At 40.8% G+C, this 12,049-nt stretch overlaps 1 protein-coding gene across 2 annotated transcripts in view; it reads right to left on the bottom strand.

Annotated features, from left to right (window-relative positions):
- Positions 1-12,049, bottom strand: part of KDM5A (lysine demethylase 5A) — a 49,065-nt gene that overhangs the window by 22,605 nt on the left and 14,411 nt on the right. For both annotated transcript variants that reach the window (XM_064736355.1, XM_064736364.1), the window contains exons 8-15: positions 10,394-10,552; positions 7,944-8,063; positions 6,707-6,865; positions 4,948-5,129; positions 3,159-3,321; positions 2,241-2,360; positions 478-672; positions 203-384 (exon numbers count right to left, since the gene is read on the bottom strand). In XM_064736355.1, the coding sequence (XP_064592425.1) occupies positions 203-384; positions 478-672; positions 2,241-2,360; positions 3,159-3,321; positions 4,948-5,129; positions 6,707-6,865; positions 7,944-8,063; positions 10,394-10,552 (1,280 nt within the window). The remainder of the gene's footprint in view (positions 1-202; positions 385-477; positions 673-2,240; positions 2,361-3,158; positions 3,322-4,947; positions 5,130-6,706; positions 6,866-7,943; positions 8,064-10,393; positions 10,553-12,049) is intronic.

The following is a 12,049-nucleotide window of genomic DNA, read 5'->3' as shown; positions in this document are numbered from 1 at the left end:
TCATCTTTCCTCCCCATGATGGGGAACCCCAAAAACACCACACATGTACAAGACCTGTTCCCCTAGGAACCAAGAAATAAAGTGGATAAAAATACTCCTTAAATGAAGGGAAAAAAAGTGTTACCAAATGTATTTGGCCACTGGGCTACAGCAAGCTATTAGACATGGAAGAAAAGTAGGGACAAAAAAAAATCCTGTGTACCTTAGACACTTCTTCTGCATGGGACAGGGGCATAAATCAGAAGGATGGTACAAGCACACCAGGCGCTCAGGATTGCAGGAGCACGTCAGAGCTGACAAGAAGCACGTGGTTCTGCAGGCTGTGCACTGCCGTTCATCATCTGGAACCAGCTCAAACACCTCTTCCTCAGACATCAACACCCCCTGGCAACAAGAATTAGCCACTTGCTCAAAATTTCTAATGCAAGCAGGGGGAGAGGGAAGCACAAAGTTCTTTTGGAAGCATTTATTACTCACCATCTGTACAACAGACTCCCTCAGGCGTGTCTCCTCCTCTATCAACAGAGTCATCTCCTTGCAGACCATGGCAGCCAGCCCTACATCCAGGCACTCAGGATCTGCAGCCATCTTGAAGATCAGCTCTTCATGGGAGAACACACAGTGACGGCCCAGCCTCCGGTAGTGACTCACACACTGGCGTCCAATGGGCAGCTACAGAAACATCATCATCATCATTCCAGAGGAAAAAATCAGCTCTCAGTTCCCATTCTCCTTCCTTGGAGAAAAAATGGGAAAAGACAACCCAAGAGCTGTCTTGGATGGGACAGAGAAAATTCTGTGGCACCCACATTCTCTGAACAGAGAGATAATTCTCTCGCTCAGGTTTTTTCCTGGAGAAGCACAGTCAGAAGAGAAAGCAATTCTTATCTCTACTGGCTGCTCCTGTTGTTTTTGCACATGTGGAATGTGATTGTTTACTTGAAGGGAGTTCTTACTTGGATTCTGGTAATGGTTGGATATATTAATTGGCCTATTGGGTCAAAGCTGTGTCCTGGATGTCTCAAGGCTGTCCTTTAGTATGTATCTTTGTACAGTATAATATGGTATCCTTCTAATACTCTTTAATACAAAGTATAAAGTAATACAGTTTAATAAAGCAATTGTTTAGCATTCTGAATCAATGGAGTCAGGTGCCAATCATTCCCCTGTATTCAGTAATAACCTTAAATCATGTCACAGATGAGGACAGAGAGGGTATCAGTGCTGGGGAGGGGCATTCTCCATAACCTTATGCACCTAATGCAGAGACAAATGTTTAAGAGTTGTCCTAAGGCTCTTTTTACTTCCAGTGGCACCAAAGAGAAGTCATCTGGTCCACACTAAGGTGAATATATTCCCCTCTGGATATTACTATGGTGGACATAGACATTTAACCTTAAGATTCCTACTGTTAACCAAAACTGGTATCACTCATTTTGTGCCTTCTGAAGCAAAAAGATGCTGAATGAATTTGCTGCACGTATTTCTGGTTACATTTTACGTAAGCAAAGGAAATTTCACATGGCTGGTGCAGCTTTTCACAGAGGCTACACTCATATTCCATCATGAGTGCTGGAGGAAAGAAAAGAGCCCTGACACAATGCCAGTCCTGCAGACAAGCTTTCTGCTAAAAGAAGTAAAGTCCCTGAAAAAGGGCTACAATTTCCATTTGTAGTTAAAAAAACAAAACTAGAGATAGGATCTCATCTCTAGTTTATCTAACTTCCAAGTGTAAACCCTGGATAGTAACAGAACACTCCTTTGACAGTTTCCTGAACAACCCACATGAGCTATGCACTGATGTGGCACAGCTATCAGAACAGCACTAATATGATTAAAAGGCACAAAGAGCTGGAACAAAGGAGGAACAAAGACTCTTATAAGCCTATCTCCAACATCCAAATGACAACAGTACTTCAAGACAGGACACAGAGCTGTGTCAAATTCAGGAAGTGGTATCACAGCTAAAGGCACTGTGAGATGCCCCTTTTTGGTTAACCAGTAATTAAAAAGGAAGAACGTGCTCAAAGTTTCAGTTTGAAGTTGCCTAAAATTAGAATTACTTTGTATAATGAAACTTCCCTCAGTTTCTAACTGCTGTCCCAAGAACTATAAATATAAAATACACTGTTTAACTGAAAAGAGCTTTCAGGTAGTTAAGTTACTAACACACCACTTGCAGAAGTCATATAACAAATACTTGCAGAAGTCATATAACAAATATACACAAAAGAACAGACCCAGTCAGCAGTGCAGAAGTTCACAGCTTCAGCAAAGTTATATCCCTGGTTAAATCCAGAGTGATAGGCACGAGGAAAGGTCACAACAAACTCTCCAGCACACTGATTTGTCCTGAAAACCTAAAAAGGGGAGGATAAAGCAATGAAAAAATATATAACATGCAACAGCTTAATACACAAAAGTACAAGATGTTTGAACACCCCTTTCTGTACCCACAGATCACCACAGGCAACAGCTATCCCAGTAGTGCTAAGGATTGTTTTTGCCTTCTGAACATGAATACTCAATTTACAGCTTTTTTCAGAATATATATGCAACAGTTGAAAACTGTCTTTATGAACCCCAAAAGGGATGTTTCTCTATCATCATTTAATCCATTGCACCACAAAATGCAAAAGCTTGTGGAAAAAAGTTTATGGTTTGCTTTGTTGGGGTATTTGCCAGGGAAGCAATTTATCCTAAGACAAAAGCAAATGATAGTGACTGCTGCTTAGAGGGCTGCAGTCAATTATGTTTGGTCAGAAAAGCATTTTGCAATGCTGAGATTTCTACTGAATGTAGGACAAGTCTTTTACTGTCAAGAGCTTTTAAAGGCATTTCAGACAAACTTTCTGTTACACTAGGGAGGGGATATTTTAATTAAAAATTAACTGTAATACATAGCACATGCTTGTTCTGGAAGGTATTTTATGTAGGAAGCTTGGCACACTCACTTCTGTTATGAGAAAATTTAAATTTCCTGGTTAGTTCACAGAAGAATCTAGAAAACAGCTTTAAAAAACACCCTATAAGTAATAAATATGCAAATAAAAATTCTTCAGAGTTATGCCAAACCATTGTTACACAAATCTGGCAGAGAATGAAGAAAAGAGAGCACATAGAAGTACTTATGTAAAAAATGCTTGTGTGCTACTCACTGGTACACCATGTTCCATCAGCACATTGGGGTTCATAATAGTGACCAGCTGATGCAGGAGATCAGGCTGGGACTCAAACAGCTCAGGAGCCAATTCCTTCATCACATCTTCCAGCTGCTCTGCTGCATGAGAGGGCACACCATACCACGTCTTGGGCTCTCCCCTACCAAAACACAAGCACAGGAATGAACACAAGGCAGAGAGGGAGCTGATGGTGCCACCCAGCTGCAAAGCACACCTCACAGCCAGCAGCACTGCCCTCATCAGCCATTTTACACCTAGATTTAAAAAGTGTCTCTAATCAACAAGCATCTTCTTCAGGATGCATTACTCTAATCTGAAAAATCAGTTACACTCCAACACAATTCTCAACATAGTTGGCAGTAGATTTGCCCTGACAAGCTTAACATGGAAGAGAATTGTCACTTACCATGCTCCCCAAAGGGGTAAAAGGCAATTATTTCCCTTCAGGAAGAAGGGATTATGTTTAGTAAACAAAACCTTGGCTGTCACACCTATAGTCTAAGAAAGATCATGGTACTCCTCCACTAAATAATATTCCTAACTAATTACTAAAACCTGGGATCCACTGGACTATTAAGATGAAAAATGTTAAACAACCTGGATTAGTTAAATACAAGGGAAAAAAAAGACTAACAGGACCAAAACTAACCAAATAATCAATCAAGCACTATTCCAGTCCTTTTTTAACCAAAACTAACAGCCACCCCTAGCATCTACAGAGCTGAGATTTCTTTTTAAAATCTGTTTTACTCGATTTTAGGAAGTACAAGCAGGAATCTGCTCCTGTGGACGTGCATTATCCCAGAGGCGGGAGCGGCATTCCCGGCGGGCTGCGGCGCCCCCTGCTGGCAGCACCAGGCAATGCCTGCAGCGGGCACGGAGCCGCCGGACGGACGGACGGACCCAGCCGGACGGACGGACGGACACACGGAGCAGCTCAACAGTAATGCCCTTCCCCAGCGTGCCCATCAGACCTGGCTAAAGAACGTGCTTTGTCAAAGCCGTGCAGTTTTGAGCTGATGGTTTGAAGGCCATCAGCTCATCTCCCCCAGATGTCCTGCAACCTTTCCAAAGCGTCCCACAGCTCCCTCTCCATCTTCTCCCCTGCTCCACTCAGTGTGACAATGTCTGACACACTGGGAACACCGCAATTCCCACAGTAATCTGTCACAAATCTTCTATTCAGACACAAAAGGTGAAAAGCACAACACTTCCAGGGCTGTCCCAAAAGGCAGAATTACTTCCAAATTTCTCTTTTACAATGAATATTTCTGTGTATACATGGACCTGTTGCTGAACAGTAACTCTGATGTCTCTAGAAGCATGAGACAGCAGACTCTGCTTCTAGCACACACACATCCCAAATTTAAATCATAAAGGAGGGAAGCAGTGAACTCTTAACTCAGTTATAAACAAAAAAACTTTCTTAAGAACATAGGATCCTGTAAAGCACATTTTTATGGTGACACTGCAATGTTGGCCACACCAGAATATTTCAGCAGTTAATGAGAATCTAATAATCTAATCTAATCTGCTTGTCCTGGGTTTGCCTTAACTGAATGCTTTGCCTTGAACCCACTACAATGCTTTAAAAACCATCTGTATTCACCTTCCAACAGCCACAGCTAATAACAAGGACCACTCTGCACACTCAGCTTTGCATTTACAAATGTCCTCAGTGTGCAGAGACACTGTGAAGTAGAACTACAAACTCCTTAAAGCCAAGAGGGCAGTGTAAGGCAGATGCACAAAGGACAGCCCATACCAGTGCAGGTAGTTGATGGAATAGCTCCAGTGGTCCTCAATGTGCCAGCAGAAGGAGGAGAAGCACATCCCCACATACAGCCAGGGCACCTTCATGCCAGAGATGTCTGCATTGATGTGAGCAAGGACTGACTGCTCCAGAATGGGCATGTTGTTCAAGTTCCAACCAGACAGAGCATAATCCTGCCAAAAGAGGAAAATTTGAACACATCAGAAGAACGTTAAGGACACCAAGTGCAGAAAAGGAAAGTACAAATGAAAACATCAACTTGTCCATTTCTATAGTAGATAATGGGATATTTCCTGCAACAATGGAACACCAAAGCCAGAAATAATTCCTTAAATACCCTAGTCATCAAATAATCACACCAAGATTTTAGTAACAGTCCTAGTATTTCAACATAGTGCATCTTCTTTGGCTCAAGGCTGATACACTTAGGTTTTGGTTTCTTCCCCATCACAAGGCTGCAGGTTTTCTGGTGGAATAAAATACCAGCAACACCAGAAGAAGACCTAAAGATAGAAGTCTTCAGTAATACAGGAAAACTTAAAATTGTACACAACACAGTGAATCTCAGGTTACTATTTCAGCTTTTTTTAAAACACCCATTTTACCATGCTGCACTTGATGCTGATCTCCTGTACAGATTATTTTACAAAGTTTTCTCAAAGGAAGAAATTCCTCCACACTCATTTCTGAGAGGACAGCATTACCTGTTAAGCATTCTCACCTTTACTTTCAAATACACACAATTTGTTCAAAAAAACTGTAATCCAGACAGCCTTAAAAGCCCACTATTGTGATTTAGCATTAATCTACTTTCTACTTTTACAAAAGATGTAAGCACAGATTGATTGAGATTTTTGATATATCCTATAGCTGCTGGAAGGACTGGCCAGACCCTCAGCTCAGCCAAACATTGCTGCTGCTTCCTCTGCTCTGACATTACAAAGACATTGCAGTGAGTCAGAAGACTTAAGTGATCTGGTTAAGAATTTTTTTTAACAACTACCTTCATACAAATAGAAGTATCAGTGCTGACTCACTAAGCAGCTACAGTCACAGCATAGCCAACAAAGGTACACACAGGAAGGTGCAGGAAGAGGTGGAAGATGATAGTGAACAGGATTACATCTTCCAGTGAGCAGTATAAATTGATTTGGGGCTGTGTAATCAGGAAACCACACCTTGACTTTGTCTGAATTTCAGCATACAAGCAGCAAGAAAATTGCTTTGCTACAGTAAGGTCTGAGGGAAAATAGGTAATACACTTACCAGATGAACTTAAAAGAATTTCTTACAATTGAATGCTGTATCTACATCTACTTTATTACAGTATGTACACAGAAACAAGCTAAATCAAATTAGTTTGTTTCACTCATTAAGAACATCCTAAGGAGGACAGAATTCTGTTTCTGTAACTAACTCTATAATGAAAAGGTTTGGAACACGAAAGAAAAAATATTATTAAAGAGTCTCCTCATACTCAGACCAACTGCAACAACTTGCACATCTTTGCCTGCTAAGATTAAGTGACAGAAAACAGGTGTGACTTCAATCATGAAACAGACCTTGGTTACCAGCAACCAGATCTGTAAAACAACCTCAAATATCAGATTAATGCCCTGCTCAAAAGGAATGTAAAAGCCTGAAACAATTTCTTCATGAAAAAACCCACAATGATTTCTGACCTAAAGTCTAAATGTGAGATGTTACACAGAGCAGAGAATGGGGTCAGTTTGCACATGCTGTTCCTCACCTCCTCCTCTGGCATCAGCTTTCGCCGGCCATCCTTCACTGGGAAGCCACTCCCAAAGTCCTTGGATGAGATATCAGCCCCATACTCCACAATTACATCTTCCTCTATGCTGCTCACTAATCTCCAGAATTCTTTTTCTACCAGCTCAGTGGGAACCATCTGAAAGCAGAAGAGAGGTTATGGTATGTGCAGATAACAGAAATTATCATTCAAGCAATAAATCACTATTAACTCCCCATGAATTTTCATACACCAAGGTCACTCCCCCTCTGCTCTCCATCTCTTCAAAGTCAGTTTTGGTCTGGATTCCTCCATAGTGGCTGGAATGTTTCAGAGAGAAGGAATAAACAGAAGATGGAATCACCAGACACACAGCAAAACAGGGGGAAAAGGAGACAGCCAGCAGAAATTAAGCAGCAAAGAGAACAAATCAACATGCAAATTTTGAACTATTTTAGAGGATAATGACCAGGATTTCTGAACAACAGTAAGGAAATTCAGATATAAAACTGTGTTCAGGAGGTTGATCTTCATATAACTGATCATTACTCTTACATGTATTCATTTATGAAGCTTATTCTTAAAATAAGCTTTGTTCCATGTCCCAAAGTTGTCTCAAACTGGAGTCCTTAAAAGGTAGAGGCTTCATCAAGAATGCCCATAAATTACCAAAGAACCATGAGAGGAGGAAGACCTAGGGGCTGAATGCAGTCCACAGGACAGCTGAACTGTGCCAAAGCAGAAATTCTAGTTTGAAAAATGCTGTTGTGATGCATAACAAAAAAAAACAAAAACCCCAAACCCACTGTGATTATCAGACAGATTCAGTCTATTGATTTGTCTACAAGAAAACACTGTAAGATGAAGAAAAACCAAGATTTATCCTCTGGACAAACTCAACCAAGCCAAAAGGCATAGGGAGGGCAGGAAAAGGGCCCCTATGCCAAATGAGCAAGATACTCAGTCCAGCTCATCAAAAAGGGCAAGAACATTAACCAGAGTGTGCCCAGTACAGTAAACCCTATAAAGCAAGAAAAGCTGTCTGCCCATTGCAAGGAAAGGGTGAAATGAAGTTGAAATGAGACCAGATGCAAGCAAGCTAAATAATTTGTTTACATGTTTGAAGCTTATGGTGCCTCTTTAAACAAGGCTAAGATGTCTTAGCAAAAATCCAAGACCAGCTGAAAGCTCTTCTCTTTTTCCCTTACAAGGAATCCCAAGAAAAACTGAAACTCACATGGACCGGCATGTTGAAATAATCAGACTTGAAGTTATCAGCCATTTCACCAAAGCTCTGGAGAGTATATTCCCTGACAGCTTGTTCAAATCCAAAGGCCTCTCGGGGTTTGTTGCATTCCTAGGAGACAGAACACAGAAATATTGTTCCCTGCAGCAGGCTCTGACACAGTTACATTTTTAGCAAGAAGCCCCAGTGTCCATGTGAGTCCTTCCCCAGCACAATGAGCTACCAGCTTTGAGACTTTTCCAGCTCAGGCAGTCACACCACAACGGAAACAGGGCAGAATTAACGGCACAGAAGCGAATCTAACCCTGGAACCCCAGGGCTCCACACTTCTGCTTTCCTCTCCAAAGCTACATTGCAGCAGCCACAGGACAACACTGTGCACAAGATGCTTAGACAGCCACAGGACATGTCTGTAGACACACTGGAATCAAGCACCTGCAGAAAAACTGCACAGGAACAAACCCCCCAGGTGTTTCAGTCTTATCAAGTCAGCAAATCATCAATAGATTTGACAGTGAAAATTTATAACAGGGAAGAGGAAAAAGGAAATTAGAACAGGGCAACACAGGCAACAACAGACATGGCCCATCTGACAGAACATCTCCAAAGTCTTTCCCTGTTCTATCCCCATTCATCCTGAAAATGAAAAAATACTGGTGCACATTTCAGCTCCTCCCCCAACTCATTTTTAATGTGTCCTTCTCAGCTCCTTTGGAATTGACACCATGTTTATATATACAAGACAGTTTTACATCATCTTTGTGTTCAATATATCTAATAGTCAGCTTTCAGTCAAACAAACAGGGCTGGAAAGGAATTCATCAGTAGTTTGGGGTTTTTTCCCAGAGGAACTATCCTTAGACTATTCCCAACATGTATCAAAGTGGTTCTCAAATGCAGCCTGAGACAGAGAATCTCCAACATCTGTGAACACTTCAAACAATGCTGACCTAAATACATATACAGAGCCCTTAGCCCATTCTTCCCAGCTTCTGTTCCAGTACCCTGCTGTAAAATTACATTAAGGATCTGTGCACAATTAACATCTAAAGTAAACTGAGGGTAAAAGTACTGGTGAATACTTCAAACATCTTTTTGCTGTTACTTGTTTGCTTTCCAGTACACATTACAGTCATGTGTTTTCTCCTACCTCTTACTTCCAATGCCTTTCCAAAACTTTTCAAATATTTTCTGTATCATTTGCTAGTAAAAAATTATATGACACCTTATCTTTGCTGGGTTTGTCCCTGCCTGCATTTTTTTCTTGGGTAACATCTCTTCTGGTTTTTACTAGCAATAATGAAATTTCTTGAGTTTCCACATTCTTAAACTGTTGCAGCCACTCCATTTACTACTACAGTCTCTAAATTACCTCCATATTAGATTGCTGCAGTTCCCTAATTCTTTATTGCTCCATCTTAAGAGAAAATGAAGAAGTAGGTTGATCCACTCTGTGAGCAGCAGCCCAAATGGAATGTTTCATCTCTTCTCTTGCCTGTAGCTATGAATTTCCACCTTTCTTTAAGCAGCATTTGCTGAGTTCATGTGACAAGTTCAGCACTCAGTGAAGGGTCAGAGCAGGGAGCTGCTCCAGCTCCTGTGGCTGCACAACTGCAAACAGCACCAGAAGGAACCAGAACAGCCAGCACTGCACAAGGGCACGGGGGGAAGTGGGCCTAGAAATGTGTGTGCTCGACTGCTCCTCTGGAAACAACACAGCCCCAGGAGTGAAAGCCACTCTTGTAATCACAGAGTTACAAACAGTCAGCTTCTCCCTCTGAATCCTACATCTACCAACTTTCTGAGCTTGCAAAATTTGTTCCCTTAAGTCAAACATCAAACCAGTCAAGTGATGCTTGCTGTCTGTTGATCAATCTCTTAGAACTGGGTAGTTCTTTTTTGAGTAATGAAATTAAACCAGTTTCCACTTTCAGAGCCTGAGCAGTTCCTTTTTTAGACTAAACCAAATCTAAAATAGCTGTAACAGAACTTGAAATTAGTTTTTTTCACTTTCTGCTACAGGCCATTCTGAACAATGCCATAATGTCTTTCAAAGCTCCATGTTATGCCTAAATTTCATACTTTATTTACTTCATAGTTTACAAATTGTGTCACCATTATGTGGAAACATCCATTATAACCCTATTTCTCACCCCTAATTTCACACTTCCAGATTACCAAATTGAGTTTCAGCTTTTAATGTACCAGGGTCAATTTTTTACCTGTCATATAAGCCACATCACAAACAAAGGTTATGCCCAAGCTCTAGAAGGAATGTTTCTCTCTCCTTATGGCTCATCAACCAAAATTCAAGGCTCATCCTGGCAATATTCCAAAACAAACTATGCATTCTACATGGATGGATTGCTGAACTGTTGTTCTTCTGATCTTTCCAGGTACACAAGTACACATACAAAGCTTCACAAGTTCTTGAACTGTACCTCAGCAACACACTTGGGACACCTCCAGTCACCCTTGGGTACATCAGGAAGAGGAGGAATCAGGCAGAAGGTGTGATAGCTGTCATCACATCCATCACACAGCAGCAGTTTATCCTCATTGTTTCCTCTACCACAAAATAAGCAAACATAGAGATCAACCTGGTGGGAAAAAAAAAAAAAACAAAAAAAAAGTTACAAGAAGTTTCTCACCCAGAGCCTGCCTTACTTAAGCTAAGGAACAAAGGATGATATCCTCAAGTCCAATATATGAGCATCAACCCTGGTTTTTGAGAAGAAGGATTCATTTCATTCCCAAAGCAGCACTGGGGGCAGGAGGACTTTGGGTGCTGCAAAATAAAAGTTCAGTTGGACCATCTTCTGCTATCTAACTCAAGCAGCACTTCACTCATGTTATTCTAAGGCAAAACAGTAAGTTAGAGTTTTCATAACTCCCTCTCTTCAGCCCTCTTAGGAAAACAATTTAAACTAAATCTCTACAAAGACTGCATGGCTAAGGAAAATCTCAAAAAGAAATTTCAGAAATACACACATCACTTGCAACAGTTTTATCTTTGCAATGAAAAAGAGATCATAAAATTCACAAACCTATAGATTTCAATCTAAAAATTCACGAGGAAGCAAAGGAAACCACATGTAAAAGTACCAACTTCTTTCTCTTTTTTTTTCCAAAGCAAAGAATAAAAATTCCAAATGATAAGAGAGAAGTATTAATCTCTACACAACAGCAAACAGTTTTTGGAAGTTGTACAAGACAGTCTCTCAACAAGAACAACACTGACTGGGAGACATTCTCTGGGGCCAGAGAGAAAACCAACCATATGAAGAGACTTCATATTTTCTTTGCTCTCACTTTCTGTACAGTGCAAAGAACTTGAATTAATAGAAGCATTTACTATAATACTGAAGAAGTGTAACAACCTAAATTTAAAAAACCTGGGTATTGTATTGTCTTTGAAAAAAAAAATTACCTTTTGTACAAATTTTTACTAACAGCATGAACTTCACAAATGACACCCACTCCAAATTCTGCTCCTACTTCCACCAGCCCCTGGCAATTCAGGCTGTGTGCATTTCCTTCCCACAGCTCAAAGTAACACCACAAGGGGTGGGGCTGTGTTTGGTGGGGTCTGTTCATTTAATCAAGATGTCACAAAAACATGTGCACTCCAGCTGATTAGGCTCAGGTGGATTAAATAGTTAATGACAAACCCATCTCCAGTTACAGGGGCCTAGTTAAGTATGCAACCTCCCAGCTATACAGTAATATACTTCTTAAGGAGGCTGCTCAGGTTTCTGGAGAAACTATTTTAAAAAATAATGCAGCTCTACTCAGAAGCATATCATTTTCCCCTCTAAAAAAAAATCCATGCACACACCCTCATGGAACATTATGTCAGGCCAAAGCACCAAACCAGCTGCTTTTGTTGAAGGGAGGGTACCTCAGCAAGCATTTTCATATTCTCTTTGCAAAATTTAGCAATGCATGAAAATGGCCAACCTAAATTTGCTGTGGTCCTCACTAGCTACCTCTCACTGGTAATACCTTCTTCTCTCTAAATTCCCATTAACATATGCAGCCTCTATGTTAGCATACATGATCATGAGGCAAATACAAAAACTGCATTGCAATGGATA

This window comes from Zonotrichia leucophrys, chromosome 1A, assembly GCF_028769735.1.
Source record: "Zonotrichia leucophrys gambelii isolate GWCS_2022_RI chromosome 1A, RI_Zleu_2.0, whole genome shotgun sequence".
In the NCBI taxonomy this organism is placed as follows: Eukaryota; Metazoa; Chordata; class Aves; order Passeriformes; family Passerellidae; genus Zonotrichia; species Zonotrichia leucophrys.
The sequence above is the reverse complement of the archived record's forward strand: the minus strand, read 5'-3'. Positions and strand labels throughout refer to the sequence as shown.